Below are 20,289 nucleotides of genomic sequence, written 5' to 3'. Positions count from 1 at the left end.
ATTTTGAGAGTGTTGAAGCTTTCCAAGAGCACAGTGGTGCCCATCATTGGGAAATGGAAGGAATATGGAACTACCAAGAGCCTAGAGCTGGCCGTCCGACCAAACTGACATAGATAGTGACATAGAGATATTTCTATGTCTCGTTTTCAATACATGTGTTACAACTTCTTAAAACATGCTTTCACTTTGTCATTATCTAGCATTGTGTGTAGATCGGTGAGAGAAAAAATACATATTTAATCGAATTTGAATTCAGGCTTAAAAAAACAAAATGTAGCATAAGTTAAGGGGTATGAATACTTTCTGAAGGCACTGTACATACATGTGAGAAATTGTGTGTGTGTGTGTGTCTGTGTCTGTCTGTGTGTGTGTGTGTGTGTGTGTGTGTGTGTGTGTGTGTGTGTGTGTGTGTGTGTGTGTGTGTGTGTGTGTGTGTGTGTGTGTGTGTGTGTGTGTGTGTGTGCGTGCATGTGTGTGTTTGGTTGTGTGTCAACTACATGGTGTTACTTTTCCTCCAGGACTGGGTCCGTCTATAGTTGACTGACTGAGTGTCCCAGTTCAGTAACTGAGCAGTAACAGCCGTGGGTTCACTCAGACAGACAGCGCGTTCTCTGGGTAATAGAAAAGCTTGATTACAGAGCTGCTACAGTTACTCAGGAATCACACACTTACCTTCCACCTGGCTCTCACTATAAGGGAATGCACATTCCCTAGTGTGAATGTGTCAGAGAGGACGAGCATTCATGCGTGTATGTATGTGTGTCAGAGAAGAGAGTGGGAGAAGGAGAGCAGTGTATGTGTGCGTGTGAGTATGCGTGCGCATAAATGGTGTGTGCTTGTGTCGTGCCTCTGGTGCAGTGCTGAGGTAGGTAGGTGGGCATGTGTGGTACATGCTCACAGCGTGTGTGTAATTCCTCCTGGGCCTCAGAGAGCTGAGCTGAGAGGAGAGGAAGCCCCTCTTAGAGAGACGGAGAGAGACACCCAGGCAGAGACTGAGAGACACAGACAGAGAGAGAGAGAGATAGACACACAGACAAAGACACGCAGAGAGAGAGAGAGACAGAGAGAGACACAGAGAGAGAGAGACACAGAGAGAGACAGAGAGAGAGAGAGAGAGACAGAGAGAGAGAGAGAGACACACACACAGAGAGAGAGAGAGAGACAGACACACACAGAGAGAGCGAGAGAGAGTGACACAGAGAGAGAGAGAGAGAGAGACAGAGAGAGAGAGAGACACACAGAGAGAGAGAGAGAGAGAGAGAGAGAGAGAGAGAAAGAGAGAGAGACAGGTTCTGCTCACTCTATCCTTACTAATCTCTAGGCACACAGACAGAGACGTACAGACAGGCAGACAGACAGAGACACATACAGACAGACACACAAACACAGACAGAGGCACACACACAGAAAGACAGACAGAGGAACACACACAGACAGTGTTACACACACAGACAGAGGCACACAAACAGAGACACACACATACATACATACATACATACATACATACATACAAACAGACAGACAGACAGACAGACAGACAGACAGACAGACAGACAGACAGACAGAGACACATGCAGACAGACAGAAAGAGACACATACAGACAAACAGACAGAAACACACAGACAGAGGCACACAAACAGAGACACACACATACATACATACATACATACAGACAGACAGACAGACAGACAGACAGACAGACAGACAGACAGACAGACAGACAGACAGACAGACAGACAGACAGAGACACATGCAGACAGACAGAAAGAGACACATACAGACAAACAGACAGAAACACACAGACAGACACACATACAGACAAACAGACAGAGACACACACAGAAAGAAACACAGACAGACAGAGACACAGACAGACAGACAGACAGACAGACAGACAGACAGACAGACAGACAGACAGACAGACAGACAGACAGACAGACAGATAGACAGAGACACAGACAGACCGAGCCACACACAGGCATACAGACAGAGTGAGACACAGAGACAGAGAGTAACACAGAGAGACAGAGACACGCAGACATAGAGAAGCACAGAGAGACAGAGACACGCAGACAGACATATAGAAACACAGAGAGACAGAGACACGCAGACAGACATAGAGAGAAACACAGAGAGACAGAGACACGCAGACAGACAAAGAGAGATAGTGTACTTATGTACAGTATGTAAGGAAGAGGAAGGCTGGGATTTAAGATGTGGGAAATCCTAGACATGAAATGCATTTTTTTTAATGTAACCTTTATTTAACCAGGTAGGCCAGTTGAGAACAAGTTCTCATTTACAACTGCGATCTGGCCAAGATAAAGCAAAGCAGTGCGACACCAACAACACAGAGTTACACATGGGATAAACAACTGTACAGTCAATAACACAATAGAAAAATATATATACAGTGTGTGCAAATGTAGTAAGATTAGGGAGGTAAGGCAATAAATAGGCCATAGTGGCGAAAAAAAATACAATTTAGCATTAACACTGGAGTGATAGATGTGCAGATGATGATGTGCAAGTAGAGATACTGAGGTGCAAAGGAGACAAAAAATGAATAACAATATGGGGATGGGCTATTTATAGATGGGCTGTTTACAGGTGCAGTGATCGGTAAGCTGTTCTGACAGCTGATGCTTAAAGTTAGATAAAGATATAAGTCTCCAGCTTCGGTGATTTTTGCAATTCGTTCCAGTCATTGGCAGATGACAAATACAGTCGGTTTCATTCCTTCACATATAAATACCTCTTGTACACAATGACAGATTTGCCCTATATCACACATTACTGTCAATCACAGTCCCATAGGGATTAAATATACAGTAGGCTTCTCTCTCTCTGTCACTTAGCAGCATTCGTATAGGGTTCAGACCCCTTGACTTTTTTCACATTTTGTTACGTTTTTTTGTATTGATTAAAGTGTATTTTTTCCCCCTCAATCTACACACAATACCCCACAATGACAAAGTAAAAACAGGTTTTTTGATTTTTTTTCTTAATGTATACAAACATATCATATTTACATAAGTATTCAGACCCTTTACTCAGTACTTTATTGAAGAACCTTTGGCAGCGATTACAGCCCGAGTCTTCTTGGGTATGATAATACAAGCTGTGCACACCTGTATTTGGGGAGTTTCTCCCATTCTTCTCTGCAGGTCCTCTCAAGCTTTGTCAGGTTGAATGGGGAGCGTCGCTGCACAGCTATTTTCAGCTCTCTCCAGAGGTGTTAAATTGGGTTCAAGTCCGGGCTCTGGCTGGGCCACTCAAGGACATTCAGAGACTTGTCCAGAAGCCACTCCTGCATTGTCTTGGCTGTGTGCTTAGGGATCTCTCTGTACTTTGCTCCGTTCGTCTTTCCCTCAACCCTGACTTTCCCAGTCCCTGCCGCTGAAAACATCCCCACACCATGATGCTGCCACCACCATGCTTCACTGTAGGGATGGTGCCATATTTCCTCCAGATGTGACTCTTGGCATTCAGGCCAAAAAGTTCCATCTGGGTTTCATCAGACCAGAGAATTTTGTTTCTCATGGTCTGAGTCCTTTAGGCTTCCATCTGGCCATTCTACCCTAAAGGCCTGATTGGTGGAGTGCTGCAGAGATGGTTGTCCTTCTGAAATGTTCTCACATCTCGACAGAGGAACTCTGGAGCACTGTCAGAGTGACCATCGAGTTTTTGGTCACCTCCCTGACCAAGACCCTTATCCCCCGATTGCTCAGTTTGGCCGGGTGGCCAGCTCAAGGAAGAGTCTTGGTGGTTCCAAACTTCTTCCATTTAAGAATGATGGAGGCCAAGGTGTACTTGGGGACCATCAATGCTGCAGACATTTTTTGGTACCATTCCCCAGATCTATGCCTCGGAACTCTACGGACAATTCCTTCGAGCTCATGGATTGGGTTTTGCTCTGCCAAGGGGTCTGACTACTTTCCGAATGCACTACATTATATTTCATCATCCTCCACTGTCTCACCCAGTCTGTCTGCTTTACAGACCTAATGATTGGTTAAGCAGCTATAGGTTTTGAGAGCAGACAGTATTATTCCTATCTGCTGCTGGCTGCCAGCTGTTTGCGCTGAATGTGAACGTTGGCATTAATCCATCTTAGCGGTGGTCTGTGCTCCTTCACGGTCTTCTCCGGATCCTACTAGCCACAGCGCCTTTCAACCTAAGCAATTAGCTAGCACTAATGCCTGTTTCATGTGTGATTGTGTGTGTGTGTGTGTGTGTTCATGTGTGAATATTTGTGTATATGTTTAAGAATATGTGTGTTTGGCGCCCTGCTGTGTTTTCACATTCACCTATGCTGCACTTAGAACCAATCCAGTCTGACCTTTGAACTCCGATTTGTAGGGAGCTGTCCACCTACCTGTATATCATATGTGCAATATCAACAATACCACAGTTCCCCAGGCATGAAGAGCCATGTTGGAGACTTGTGGTCGGCAGGTGCCATTGATCCACACGGTAAACCAGCTCAGTGCACATCAGACCATTAGCTCAGCCATAGAGAGATTATGACTAAACACACTATTCCCAGTCATTCACACCTCGTTTCACTTTCTGATCATTACCCTTTAGCGAAGCAGGAGAGCTGGCCCATAGAAGTTGCAATGAGCTGGGGAGGTTATGCAGTGTGTGACTGAGTAAAACAACTCTCCCCGTCCATACAACTGTTCTGTAGGCTATAGGGGGACGTCGACCCTCCCCAGCAGCAGCTACAGCTAACCACAGATTTCTATCTGTTCACTCCCACTTCAGTAGGTGAGTGAGGTTTGTTGATATAGTATTTATTCCGAGGTCCTGACACTCCTCAGTGAGAGAGGTGTTTTAAATGTGAAGGAGGAGACGACAACCTTTTGACATGTACTGTTGAAGTACCGCTCCTCCCACACCGCCCATACAACAACAGCATGTGATAGAGCACCACTTCTTCTGTGTTCTAGTCGTGAGCCTGTGGTTAGATTCGCTCTTTTATTGGTATTTCATTTCTACATTTTGTTTGATTCCTTTGATTTTGGCTTCTCTGTGTCTGTAGAGTGCGAACAGAGTTATACGCAGTACTTTTTCTGAATGGCTGTGCGTGTGTGTGTGTGTGACAGAGTGTGTAAGTGTGTGTGTGTATCGGGTTGCACTTAGCACTGATATACAGTACCATACACTCTCCTCGCACTCTGCCACAGTGAATGAGAGGAGGAGGAGAGGAGGAGGGGGAGGAGGAGGGGGGACACAGCCGATGGCGAGAGCCACCAGATGATAGCCGTTAGTGTGTTCTGCTCTCCCGGGCCCGGTCCAGACCTCAGGACGGGCACAGCAAATGCATCCATCCTCATGACCTACTGAGAGGTGGATTCATCAACACATTTGTTTGGCCACAAATAGACGTTCTACATTGATTTTCTCGCTCGATCTCTTTTTGCCATGGTATATTTTCAAGATGGCTTCCAGCCTCTGCCTTACATGGATTTTGACTTCCATTAGAAGACTATATGTAGAATAAATAGGTGGTTTCTGAGGTGAAATAAAGGACTGTTTTGAAAATGTAAGCTATTTGTTGTAGTATTTGTTAGTATTTGACAACCAGACAGCATCTTTTAGAGACCTGATGGCACCTAAACCCCTTTCAGTCATCCACTAAAACCACGTCGGCAACTTCATTCTGACTTTAATATCAGCAGCATATGATTTGGGCGTATGATATCCAAATATATAGATTACACTTTATTGTCTGACTTTAATATCAGCAGCATATGATTTGGGCGTATGATATCCAAATATATAGATGACACTTTATTGTCTGACTTTAGTATCAGCAGCATATGATTTGGGCGTATGATATCCAAATATATAGATTACACTTTGTCTGACTTTATTGAGTGACTGACTATGGGCTGGTTTCTCGGACAACACCGATTTAGCCTTAAAAGCGATTTAAATGGAGATTTTATATTGAGCACGCTTTTCTAGTCCATTATTAGGCTTAATCTGACATCAGGAAACTCTCCCTTTGTGTAATATAAACACAATGCTATTGCTGCATGCTGTCAGAGGTTTCTCATCAGGAGCAGAGGAATCAGAGTGACTCCCAGAGTGGCTCCCAGGACGCCAACCCTCCTATGTCTTCCTGGAAACGGAGATTAAGCCACAATCCAATTCAGCTGGTATTCATGTCATGTTTTTACTACAAGGTTGCTCTGGGACACAGAAAGGCAGATGGTAGTAGAAAACTAAAAGGATGTTGCATTTAGTGCTTTTTGACGCACTGAACTAAATATTGATGCACGTATTGGCTTGACAGTCACACACACACACACACACACACACACTGTTCTCACGCATACACACACACACACTCCTGTTCTCACGCATACGCACACACACACACACACACACACACACACACACACACACACACACTCCTGTTCTCACACATACAGCCACACACACACACACTGTTCTTATGCATACACACACACTCCTGTTCTCACACATACAGACACACACACACACTCCTGTTCTCACACATACAGACACACGTGACTTATCAAGTCGGTCAAGCTTTGACATTTGATCAATACTCAATAGAGAGAGACAGAGATACAGAGAGAGCGAGAGAGACAGAGAGAGCGAACGAGAGAGAGAGATCGAGCGAGAGAGACAGAGAGACAGAGAGAGCGAGACAGAGAGAGAGAGACAGGGAAAGAGACATAGAGAGAGAGACAGGGAAAGAGACTGAGACAGAGAGAGAGACAGGGAAAGAGAGAGAGAGAGAGAGAGACAGAGATAGAGAGACAGGGAAAGAGACATAGAGAGAGAGACAGGGAAAGAGACGGAGACAGAGAGAGACAGGGAAAGAGAGAGAGAGAGACAGAGATAGAGAGACAGAGAGAGACAGAGAGAGACAGAGAGACAGAGAGAGACACAGACAGAGAGAGAGACACAGAGAGACAGAGACACAGACAGAGAGAGAGAGACACACAGACCGAGACAGAGACACAGACACATACAGAGAGAGAGACAGAGAGAGAGACACAGACAGAGACACAGACGGAGAGAGAGACAGACAGAGACAGAGAGAGAGAGAGAGACAGGGAGAGAGAGAGAGAGAGAGAGAGAGACACAGACAGAGACACAGACGGAGAGAGAGACAGACAGAGACACAGACAGAGACAGAGACACAGAGAGAGAGAGAGGTTCTGCTCACTCTATCCTTACTAGTCTCTCTCACTACAGTATTTCTCGTCTCAATAAAGATTAGTCAAAGCTAGTTGTTTTTTACTTATTTCTTCACATATTCATAAAAACCTTCCATCTGTGGCTAGCAGCTTAGCTCTGCACTTCAGTCCTTCTCTGTTCTGCCCTTTCATTACTCTCTCACAGCCCTCTCTAATGCGCGCCCACACAGCTGTGCACAGTGTCACTCACGCTCTTCCATTGTGGATTCTTGTGTGGGCGCGCACTTGTGTGTGTGTTTGACGACGGTCGTTTCAGGAAGCGTGCTCACTCGGAGGAAGAGGCGGGGTTGTAAACAGAAACACCACCCAGGGCCTCTTTGATGGGCCGTGACTCACAGAGGTGTGAGGGGTGGAGTGTAATTGTGTGTGGGTGCAGGCATGAGTGTGAGTGGTTATGAGTGTGTGTGTGTGTGTGTGTGTGTGTGTGTGTGTGTGTGTGTGTGTGTGTGTGTGTGTGTGTGTGTGTGTGTGTGTGTGTGTGTGTGGGCATCGATGTGTGAGTGCGTCCTTATGAGAGAGGGTAAGGGGCGCCCTACAGGTTCCGCCTGGGGTGTATGTGGTGTGCATGGCTTCAGGGCCAGCAGCGGAGTGGGAGCATGTTATAGCTGTACAGTAGGATAGTCACGCAATGTGTTACTGTTACAGTGGTTGACCCTGGGTTTATTTTACACCCCACATTCTGTATTGTTCAGTTGACGTTATGATTAAACGAGTGCAGTTGGCTCCGACACCTGTGGTGACCTCTATCCTTCAAACTTAACAAACCCAGAGTGGGAGGCTGAGGGTGTGGGCCACGCTGTAATCAAAGCAGCTCACCCTCTGTTTGCTCTCTCTTGATGAGCAAATGTAACGACATGGCTGAACCCCTCTGACTGAGAGAGTCCCTCTAGATTCATAGTCCCTTATATGCAGTGTAGATTGACTTAAATGAATTACTTCCCCGTGGAAAAGCGCGTGCACTGGCCATGACCATTTTGTGTAATCGGCAGCATTAGTGGGAATGGTTTGGTCCTGTCCACTGCATCATACGGCCTCTGTGGTAATGGAATGAGGCTGGGGACGTTTCAGCACACACTGTCCCTAGCCATAGGAAAACACGAGCAGGCGTTCCCTTTTTAAAGGACATTTGTTATATATTCTTTGGTGTTTATATTAGAGATGGCAGTTGTGTACAACAATGACTATTACTTTGCTCTGACTTGATAGTCGTTGATGTTTAAACAGTGATGGATATTCACGTTCAGTGACTGAGCTGTGAATATCCATAAAAATATGTTTTCTCTCCCAAAGGATCTCATACAGTAGTAAGCTTGTGCTCCTCATTCTGACGGCATTGACAACTTAATGGAGGAATATGATGTATTTTGAGGGTTACTTTAAGTCGTTTCTACACTTTTCCGGTGATGAATCTCCTGACTAGAGTTAGGGAGGATTGGTACCGGGAGATCATGTGACTCCAGGGAGCTACTTTACTCCTATTGGATAGAGTTGTGGAGAGAGAGAGAGAAACGGAGGATCAAAGACCCAGGATAAAATATGCAAGCTCATTCGCTCTCTGCTTCAAAGAAAACCTCAAGTTCACCTCAGCTCACTGTCGCCAAGGTGACCCAACACAACCAAAATAAAACTACGCAAAAATCATGAGACGTCGCCAAACTATAAATATTGCATCCCGACAGACAATGGCATTCAACCACTTGTATTTCCACAATGAGCACAAGCTATTTTAGTAATGTGTACCTGCGGCTACAGACCTAACTCTTTGCTTAATTCTGATTCTAATTTGAGAGATTAACGATTTCTAGCCAGATCATGCAAAATGCTTGACTCCCTTCCTGTTTGATGGAATTGCGAGCCACCACTTGTAAATTGCTCATGCCCACTCCCCAGGTCGCCCCCTGGCCCCTGTCAACTATCATTTTTATTGCTGCTGATGAGATCCTGAGACAAGCCCCCCCCCCCATCGTACCTGCATCAGTGGAGCTCAACCCATTGCAGATGAGATGAGAGAGGGAGAGAAAAAGCAGAGTGCATTAGTACATGTGCTAGTGAGCAGTGTGAAGTTGGACCCTGGTCTACAGCATGAAGTGACCGGCACCCGGCAGTGCAGGCTGTCTGTGAAGAGGGTGAGTGTTCTTCACAAGGGCCACTTCACAACACTCTCACTTCTCACAGATAGAGAGGGAAAGAGGAGGGGTGGGGAGTCCACTGTGCACTGAGAGATCCCTTATCAGGGCCTCAAAAGAGCAATACGATCTTCAAGATACAATTTATAAAACAATTCATTTGTTATCATATATTTTTTTAGATGTTACAGAAGGATCTGAGCAAGATGGAAGTTTTTTCCCCCAACTGCTTGTCTCTGGAAAGAGGTCAGGTTTCAGAACAGGTGCATTAACACTCCTCAGTGTCTTTTGTTGACCCAAAACACAGGGAAAGTTTCAACTCTGTTGCTTTCTTCCATTTTCTCTTCTGCTGTTTTAGTGCTGACTAGTCATGAAACCAACATCTTGGGTTGAGGATTTAGGTGGAAGTAGTTGGCGGTGGTCTCCACTAAGACAAAGGCATATAGGCCTAGTTTCTGGAGAAAAATAGGATAGTGGCACTCAATTGGTGTGCTAATGGACCCGCGAGTCACTTTACACTGTACTGTGGTTTATTAGGATCCCCATTAGCCGACGCCAATGACGACAGCTACTCTTACTGGGGTTCGACAGGTGCTCAACAAGAGAGACACTCGTTAGCTGTAGCTATTAACTAAAGTCAACCTCTATGTTGTCTTCAGTTTAGTCTGGGTGCCCTTGTTCAGAGTCGAGCTAAATGCTGGTGTAAAGACTAATTATTGCTCACCTTTGAAATGCTTTTCTGTATGGCAGAGCAGCCTCTTTGTGTGAGCCGTGGACACGACCTCCTCGTTTTATCTCTGTCCTTCTAAAAAGACCGAAAGGTGTTTGTGTCCCCCTTTATTTCTCACTGCAGTGAGTTGGTCCCACAGGAGAAGAGAGAGGGGCCTTATTCATGTGTTTGTGCGTTTGTGTGCAGATGTGCGTGCGTGCCTGTATGTGTGTGCGTGTTCCTTGAGTGTGTGCACATGCGCGTGTCGGCAGGCGTGCGTATCGAGCGTTCCGGTTGGAGGGTTAGCTGGTAGGAGGCGGGAGAGAGTGTGCTCATTGGCAACAGAACCAGGAACATGTTGACAGTTCTATACAGTTGAGGTCGGAAGTTTACATACATTCAGGTTGGAGTCAATTAAACTTGTTTTTCAACCTCTCCACAAACTTCTTGTTAACAAACTACTGTTTTGGTAAGTCGGTTAGGACATCTACTTTGTGCATGACACAAGTAATTTTCCAACAATTGTTTACAGACAGATTATTTCACTTATAATTCACTGTATCACAATTCCAGTCGGTCAGAAGTTTACTTACACTAAGTTGACTGTGCCTTTAAACAGCTTGGACAATTCCAGAAAATGATGTCATGGCTTTAGAAGCTTCTGATAGGCTAATTGACATCATTTGAGTCAATTGGAGGTGTACCTGTGGATGTATTTCAAGGCCTACCTTCAAAGTGCCTCTTTCCTTGACATCATGGGAAAATCAAAAGAAATCAGCCAAGGCCTCATAAAATAATTGTAGACCTCCACAAGTCTGGGTCATCCTAGGGAGCAATTTCCAAATGCCTGAAGGTACCACGTTCATCTGTACAAACAATAGTACGCAAGTATAAACACCATGGGACCACGCAGCCGTCATACCGCTCAGGAAGGAGACGCGTTCTGTCTCCTCGAGATGAAAGTACTTTGGTGCAAAAAGTGTAAATCAATCCCAGAACAACAGCAAAGGACCTTGTGAAGATGCTGAAGGAAACAGGTACAAAAGTATCTATATCCACAGTAAAATAAGTCCTATATCGACATGACCTGAAAGGCCGCTCAGCATGGAAGAATCCACTGCTCCATAACCGCCATAAAAAAAGCCAAACTGCACATGGGGACAAAGGAGAAATGTGGTCTGATGAAACAGAAATATAACTGTTTTGCCATAATGACAATTGTTATGTTTGGAGGAAAAAGGGGGAGGCTTGCAACCCGAAGAACACCATCCCAACCGTGAAGCACGGGGGTGGCAGCATCATGTTGTAGGGGTGCTTTGCTGCAGGAGGGACTGGTGCACAGAAAATAGATGGCATCATGAGGGAGGAAAATTATGTGGATATATTGAAGCAACATCTCAAGACATCAGTCAAGTTAAAGCTTGGTTGCAAATGGGTCTTCCAAATGGACAATGACCCCAAGCATACTTCCAAAGTTATGGCTTAAGGACAACAAAGTCAAGGTATTGGAGTGGCCATCACAAAGCCCTGACCTCAATCCTATAGACAATTTGTGGGCAGAACTGAAAAGGCATGTGCGAGCAAGGAGGCCTACAAACCTGACTCAGTTACACCAGTTCTATCAGGAGGAATGGGCCAAAATTCACCCAACTTGTTGTGGAAGGCTACCCGAAACGTTTGACCCAAGTTAAACAATTTAAAGGCAATGCTACCAAATAGTAATTGAATATATGTAAACCTCTGACCCACTGGGAATGTGACGAAAGAAAGAAAAGCTGAAATAAATCATTATCTCTACTATTATTCTGACATTTCACATTCTTAAAATAAAGTGTGAATCCTAACTGACCTAAAACAGGGCATTTTTACTAGGATTAAATGTCAGGAATTGTGAAAAACGGAGTTGAAATGTTTTTGTCTAAGGTGTATGTAAACCTCCGACTTCAACTGTACATATTTCATTCATGTTTTACTTTTAATAGCTGAGCAGAGAGAGAGAGGAGAGAAGATGAGACTTTATCACTGAGCCAGTACACCACAGAGGACTTTTGGATGTCAGCCCAAAATCATAACACGGGATGACAATAGATTATAATGACTTCGCCCAGACTTAATTTAGACTCAGTTTTCTCTTGGGGGGGAAGCAGCTCGTGAGGCTGGCTGTGTAGAGCAGGTGGATCAGTAGGCTTCTCCTGTCTGTACAAGTGGATATATGCAGTTTAAGAGATGAATGGAGGATGGTGACTAAGGCAGTCATGTGGAGGAGAAGACAAATGGGGTGTAGTCATCTTGCCCAGGTCATTTACAATGTGTCTGATCCTATAGACATGTTCTCGTGGACAGCAGACAGGCCAACAGCAGTACACTGAAAACAAAACACAGTTGATGCCATCATTTCCTCATTGAATTCATCATCTGCACTGTAATAATATCGTCTCTGCATGTGTTGATTTCATGAAAACAATCCGGGACCACCACACTCTGCTTGGATGGTCTGGGATCTGCGCATGCCGTTGCATTTGCTTGCCTTCCCTTAAAAATGGCACTGACTGGTTGGGGTCAGTAGCACGCCAGTCTGACCTTAGATCTGCTGGTATTGACCTTGCAGATGGTAGACTGCAGTCTGCGCGCATGCCTTGCTTTACCCAACCTCTCACACTCTAGAATGATTTAAGAATGACCTTGGGACACGCAGTGATAACGTTTGGCTTCCATTTGTCTCTATCTGTTTGCCCCGTACTCCTCCTCCCTTTGTTTTTCTCTCTCTTTCCCTCCCTCCCTCTCTTGGTGTTACTTTAGGGGTATATTTAGCTGTTTAGTGAGCTTGATGTTCTCTCTCTCTTCCTGTCTCTCTTCCTGTCTCTTCCTCTCTCTTTCTGTCTCTCTTCCTGTCTCTTCCTCTCTCTTCCTCTGTTGTAGCAGACTGTGTTGTGTTGCAATAATTCTCTAGTGGTTGCTGATGTGATGTTGTTGCTGTCTTCTCTTATGCCTTTTGTTTCTTCCCTGCGTTGTTCTTCTGCCTGTGTTGTGGTGAGCGCTCCCCTAACCTCAGTTCATTCTGTTGTGGCACCACCGCAGTCCAGGATGACGCTGCTCCCGGTACCCAGGAGTACATTATGTTGCGGCAGGATTCCGTCCATTCATCGGCGGATTTAAGGAGCAAAGGGTCCCCCTTTCGTGCTAAGTGTCACGAAATCTTCTGCTGCCCGCTGAAGCAAGTGGTCAACAAAGAGAGCTCAGAGCCTGAAGGTTTGTCCGCTCTCACTCATAGTGCGTGTCTGTGTGTGTGTGTGTGTGTGTCTTATGCTTGCCTGTGGAGCACAGCCCACCCAAACCCCCTCCAAACATCAGACTTGGGTCATTGTCACCCAGGGGCACATGCTCCAGCCAAAATAAAGAAATAATAAAACCCCCTGAAGGGTTATAGAATGACGCATCTGCTGTCCACCATACTTTAGCGTTTCTATTTCAACCACAAGGCTTCGTAAAATAAGAAGCTTGCAACTTGTGCTACAGTCCTATCCCTCTCTGTATAGCATATACACATTAGGGTCATAGTAAGATAACGCTGGTGCGGTATTGACATGTGCCCCACCTATTAAGTAACTATCCGACTCCCCCTGCCCAAGATCCCCCACCTCTCCTTCTCCCCATCTCTCCTCCCGCTCGCTGCCCCTCCCCCTTTCTCTACCTGTCCTCCTCTTCCCCCTTCTCTCCTCTCCGTCCTCCCCCTCTCCTCTCTCCCCTACTCTCTCCTCTCTCTCTACCCCTTCTCTCCTCTCCCCTACTCTCTCCTCTCTCTCTCTACCCCCTTCTCTCCTCTCCGTCCTCCCCCTCTCCCCTACTCTCTCCTCTCTCTCTCTACCCCCTTCTCTCCTCTCCGTCCTCCCCCTCTCCCCTACTCTCTCTCTCTCTCTCTACCCCCATCTCTCCTCTCCATCTTCCCTCTCTCCTCTCTCTACCCTCTTCTCTCCTCTCCGTCCTCCCCCTCTCCCCTACTCTCCTCTCTCTCTACCCCCTTCTCTCCGTCCTCCCCTCTCCCCTACTCTCTCCTCTCTCTACCCCCTTCTCTCCTCTCCGTCCTCCCCCTCTCCCCTACTCTCTCTCCCTCTCTCTCTCTACCCCCTTCTCTCCTCTCCATCCTCCCCCTCTCCTCTCCCCTACTCTCTCCTCTCTCTCTACCCCATTCTCTCCTCTCCGTCCTCCCCCTCTCCTCTTCCCCCTTCTCTCCTCTCCGTCCTCCCCCTCTCCCCTAATCTCCTCTCTCTCTCTACCCCCTTCCCTGGCGCTTGCAGGCGCATGATGGTTTGGTTTGCCTGTGTATAGTCATGCTCATTGGGGAGAGGGGTAGACGTACAGTAACAGTAACGTACAGTAACGTTAGTGTGCTCTTAACACCTGCATGCCGAGGCATTGTGCATGTATGCTTAATACTAGGGGTTGATTGTCTATTGCCCGAGGCTTGTGCCACCTTCATCAGTAGAGTACTAAGATTGCAAAATATGAAGGTGCCTTCCTTTTCAGACTTCCAGACAGCTTGGTAAGCAAGATGATTCCCTGCGGGTTATAGTACATTTGCAGTGTAAGCTGGTTTGTCATGTGGTTTCAGAGCTACATGATATCATCAGGTAACAATCCCCTGTTGAATCAGATGAGTGGGCTGCTCTTCAACATGGAGAGAGAGAGAGAGGGAGAGAGAGAGAGAGAGAGGGAGAGAGAGAGAGAGAGGGAGAGAGAGAGAGGGAGAGACAGAGAGGGAGAGGGAGAGAGAGAGAGGGAGAGGGAGAGAGAGACAGAGAGGGAGAGGGAGGGAGAGAGAGAGAGAGAGAGAGAGAGGGTGAGACAGAGAGGGAGAGGGAGAGGGAGGGAGAGAGAGAGAGAGAGAGAGAGAGAGAGAGAGAGAAGAACTACAGATCTATTATTCAGTTTGGCTGCAACTCCACTGTGACGTGAATGAATTTACAAAGGAAGGAGGGGAGAGAGACTGCTGCCTTATGTAACATATTAGCTGGGGTGTCATTAACATTTAATAGACTGATGTGATGTGGTTCCGTGGTCCGTGGCGGTGCTATGGTCCTATGTTCAGTACAAAGAACCCTCCCAGGCATTACCCTAACACCAGTGGTGTAAATTACCTAAATAACAATAATACTTGAAAGTACTACTTAATAAGTAGCTTTTGGGGGTATCTGTACTTTACTTTAGTATTTATATTTTTGACAACTTTTACTACACTACATTCCTAAAGAAAAGTATGTACTTTTTACTCCATGCATTTTCCGTAATACAACAAAGTACTCATTACATTTTGAATGCTTAGCATGACAGGAAAATTGTCAAATTCCCGCACTTATCAAGAGAACATCCCTGATCATCCCTACTGCCTCTGATCTGGCGGACTCACTAAACACACATGCTTCATTTGTAAATGTGTTGGAGCATGCCCCCTGGCTCTTCTTAAATTTAAAAAACAAGAAAATGATGCTGTCTGGTTTGCTTTATATAAGGAAATTGAAATTATATATACTTTTACTTTTGAGACTTAAGTATATTTTAGCAATTACATTTACTTTTGATACAGTACTTAAGTATATTTAAAACCAAATACTTTAAGACTTTTTTCATTTTCAATGAAGGTATCTTTACTTTTACTCAAGTTTGACAATTGGGTATTTTTTCCACCCCTGTCTAACACACAGCAGTCTAACACACAGCTGCCTCTCTCAGGAACACTGTCTGGACATACAGTACTGGAGTGGTACTACATCATTAGCAAAGAGGGTTCCATATAGTATCAGAAAGGGTTATTTGGCTTGTAAAGATAGCATATAGAATCCCCTTTTAAAGGTTATATAAAGAACCATGCTCTGAAGGTTCTATATACAGTAGAATGTTTATGATGCTATAATGAACCATTTTCTGAACTGCAAATAACCATTTAAGGGTTCTAAGGGTTCTTTGAGTGATCATGGTTCCACCTTCGGAAAGTATTCAGACCCCTTGACTTATTCTAAAATGGCTAAAATAATTTTTCCCCCTCAGCAATCTATACTAAATAACCCATAATGAAAGTATTCAGTATTCAGGCCCTTTGCTATTAGACTCGAATTTGAGCTCAGGTGCATCCTGTTTCCATTGATCATCCTTGAGATTTTCTACAAGTCCACTTGTGGTAAATTAAATTGATTGGACGTGTTTTTGAAGGGCACACACCTGTCTATATAATGTTCCACAGTTGACAGTGCATGTCAGAGAAAAAACCACGCCATGAGGTCAAAGGAATTGTCCGTAGAGCTCAGAGACAGGATTGTGTCAAGGCACAGATTTGGGGAAGGGTACCAAAAAATGTCTGCAACATTGAAGGTCCCCAAGAAAATGAAAGATGTTTGGAACCACCAAGAATCTTCCCAGAGCTGGCCGCCCAGCCAAACTGAGCAATCCGGGGAGAAGGGCCTTGGTGAGGCAGGTGACCAAGAAGATGATGGTCACTCTGACAGAGCTCCAGAGTTCCTCTGTGGAGATGGGAGAACCTTCCAGAAAGACAACCATCTCTGCAACACTTCACCAATCAGGCCTTTTTGGTAGATTGGCCAGACGGAAGTGTCTCATTAAAAGGCACATGACAGCCCGCTTGGAGTTTGCCAAAAGGCACCTAAAGATTCTCAGACCATGAGAAACAAGAGTTTCTGGTCTGATGAAAGCAAGATTGAATTATTTGGCCTGAATGCCAAGCGTCACTTCTGGAGGAAACCTGGCAGCATCATGCTTGTGGGTACGTTTTTCAGCGGCAGGGACAGGGAGACTAGTCAGGATCGAGGCAAAGATGATCAGAGCAAAGTACAGAGAGATCCTTGATGAAAAGCTGCTCCAGAGCATTTCAGGACAAGTCTTTAAATGTCCTTGAGTGGCCCATCCAGAGCTCGAACTTAAACCAGAGATCAAACATCTCTGGAGAGACCTAAAAATATTCTACTGGTCAAAAATTTGAGAACACCTACTCATTCAAGGTTTTTTCTTTATTTTAGCTATTTTCTACATTGTAGAAAAATACTGAAGACATCAAAACTATGACATAACATGCATGGAATCATGTAGTCACCAAAAAAGTGTTAAACAAATCCAAATATATACTTTGCACACTCTTGGCATTTTCTCCATCAGCTTCATGAGGTAGTCACCTGGAATGCATTTCAATAAACAGGTGTTCCTTCTTAAAAGTAAATTAGTGGACATTTTTGATTTGTTAAACACTTTTTTGGTTACTACATGATTCCATATGTGTTATTTCATAGTTTTGATGTCTTCACTATTATTGACTGCACTTCACTGCACTCCCCTCAATACTATCTCTTCTGCGCTCCCCTCAGTACTATCTCTGACATATTTCTGTTTTTTTTCTAAATTGGCAAAAATGTCTATAAACCCTCAATACTATCTCTTCTGCACTCCCCTTATAAAAAGAACCCTTACTATCTCTGCTGCACTCCCTCAGTACTATCTCTGCTGCACAAGCTTGTATTGGGTCCTCAGTACTATCTCTTCTGCGAACTCCCCTTTTTCAGCTCCATACATTTATCTCTTCTGCACTCCCCTCAATACTATCTCTTCTGCACTCCCCTCAATACTATCTCTGCTGCACTCCCCTCAATACTATCTCTGTTGCACTCCCCTCAGTACTATCTCTGCTGCACAACCCTCAGTACTCTAGCTCTGCCGCACTCCCCTCAGTACTATCTCTGCTGCACAACCCTCAGTACTATCTCTGCTGCACTCCCCTCAGTACTATCTCTGCTGCACTCCCCTCAATACTATCTCTGCTGCACTCCCCTCAGTACTATTTCTGCTGCACAACCCTCAGTACTATCTCTGCTGCACTCCCCTCAGTAATATTTGTGCTGGACTCCCCTCAGTACTATCTCTGCTGGATTCCCCTCAGTACTATCACTGCTGCACTCCCCTCAATACTATCTCTTCTGCACTCCCCTCAATACTATCTCTTCTGCACTCCCCTCAGTACTATCTCTGCTACACTCCCCTCAGTACTATCTCTGCCGCCCTCATATCAGTACTCTTTCTGCCACACTCACATCAGTACTAGCTCTGCTGCACTCCCCTCAGTACTAGCTCTGCTGCACTCCCCTCAGTACTAGCTCTGCTGCACTCCCCTCAGTACTCTCGCTCTGCCGTCCTCACATCAGTACTCTCGCTCTGCCTCACTCACATCAGTACTATCACTGCTGCACTCCCCTCAGTACTATCTCTGCTGCACTCCCCTCAGTACTCTCGCTCTGCCGCACTCACACCAGTACTATCTCTGCTCCACTCACCTCAGTACTATCTCTGCTGCACTCACCTCAGTACTATCTCTGCTCCACTCCCCTCAGTACTGTCTCTGCTGCACTCACACCAGTACTATCTCTGCTGCACTCCCCTCAGTACTATCTCTGCTGCACTCCCCTCAGTACTATCTCTGCTGCACTCACATCAGTACTCTCTGCTGCACTCCCTTCAGTACTATCTCTGCTGCACTTACCTCAGTACTATTTCTGCTGCACTTACCTCAGTACTATCTCTGCTGCACTTACCTCAGTACTATCTCTACCTAATCCCACTGTGATCCCCATCACAACGCTGTATTACACACACTTGCTTCACAGAACAACACATCAGTAGCCAGTATCACATCTGCTGCACTATCAGACTCTATCAGACTCACCAAGGGCATAGGATCAGAGGGATATACAGTACCCACAGGGTCAGGTAGGGAGGCAGCCACTCTTCCCTAGCCCCAGTCCACTAGACCCCTCAGCCATAAAGCCCTCGTCGACACAGCCGGTCTGTCAAGCTGTCTGTTTCTCTGTCTCCTATCTCCTTTCTTTCATTATAACCCCCTCTCTCTCTCTCTCTCTCTTTCTCTCTCTCTCTCTCTCTCTCTCTCTCCCGTCCTATGTTCTCTTTACCTCTCTCCATCTCTCCCTCTATTTCTCTCCTTCCTGCTGTTTCTCCACTCTAGATGAAAAGTCATGCCCAGGGGGCTGATCTGTGTACACATCCCATCCATATTTCAGTGGTTTGTGTTGATCCTCCCCAACTCCACACTAAAGTCAATACCAGGGATCCCCAGCTGGCGGCTCGCGGGTGCTTTTATTTGGCCCCCCATGTTTTCTGAGCAAAAAAATGAATAAATCAGCTCCAAGTGATTTTAATGTAAAAACAAATCTGTTCCCAAGTATTCCCACGCATAATAAAGAGACACGTGATTGTATACAAATGTAAGCAGGCTTTGAAATGATTGTTTTAGTCAAATATTAGATCCGTTTGGGCTTCTTGAGGTCAATTTGCAGTCTACCAATTATTTGTAATGATGCTCCAGCCCCCGACCATCTGCTCAAGTAAAAATTGTCCCACGGCTGCATCTAGTTGATGATCCCTGCCCTGCCCTATACAGACCCAAACCGGGCCCCTCTATTTACCGGCTATACTATAGAATGTATGGAGCACTCAGCAGGCTGCGCAAAGAAGCCAGTAATCATGACGAGTCCATGTCATAACTCTGTCACTGTGTTCTATTGCCCTTGTCACTGCCGCGTCGTCCTCCTTTTCCCCATCAATCACCTCTTCCAGCCGTTGTGTCCCTCTGGGTTGAGGTTTGAACAGTCCCCCCCTTTCTTAATGTGACCAACGAGGTGAATATTGTTTCTGTGTCGGTAGAGTACAGAGCGGTATGTGTTAGGGAGGCAACACCCTCTCGTACTGCTTTACATTCAGACATACTCTGGCCTGTCAGTTACTGTCAGTGTCTTATTGACAAACTAAGCTGTCAGTGGAGCACTGAGCCGTGGAGGTGGAGATGGAGACACGATAAGAGCTAACACACTCATCTATTTCCTTCACCAGCCCCCCACCCAGCTATCCAAATGTGTAATGCGTTACTGCCATTCGCAAGACTGACGACGTGCAGTAATTGTATTTCAGCAGAACAGTGTGTGAGTGTGTCATAACTGCGTATCCCACCATGCCTTTCCCTGTGTCCCGTTCGTTCCCCAGCTTCAATGTTGACGAGAGCCAAACAAAAGGGCCCTTGAAGCACGAGAACACACACTCCGACAACACTGCGTGTTAATACTCTTTCTCGCTCTCTGCGAAAGCAGCTATTTGTGTGTGGAACATGAATAAATGATGTTTATGATAGTGTGTGTTTGGGCCCTG

At 45.6% G+C, this 20,289-nt stretch overlaps 1 protein-coding gene across 2 annotated transcripts in view; it reads left to right on the top strand.

Annotated features, from left to right (window-relative positions):
- Positions 1 to 20,289, top strand: part of LOC115130634 (fibroblast growth factor 13) — a 191,160-nt gene that overhangs the window by 79,786 nt on the left and 91,085 nt on the right. Inside the window, exon 3 of one of the 2 annotated variants that reach the window (XM_065019671.1) lies at positions 13,159 to 13,329. The exons of the other annotated variant lie outside the window; for it this stretch is intronic. Coding sequence (XP_064875743.1) covers positions 13,159 to 13,329 — 171 coding nt within the window. The remainder of the gene's footprint in view (positions 1 to 13,158; positions 13,330 to 20,289) is intronic. 2 annotated transcript variants of the gene reach the window in all.

Source organism: Oncorhynchus nerka, linkage group LG6, assembly GCF_034236695.1.
Source record: "Oncorhynchus nerka isolate Pitt River linkage group LG6, Oner_Uvic_2.0, whole genome shotgun sequence".
In the NCBI taxonomy this organism is placed as follows: Eukaryota; Metazoa; Chordata; class Actinopteri; order Salmoniformes; family Salmonidae; genus Oncorhynchus; species Oncorhynchus nerka.
This window is presented reverse-complemented; position numbering and strand designations above follow the sequence as displayed.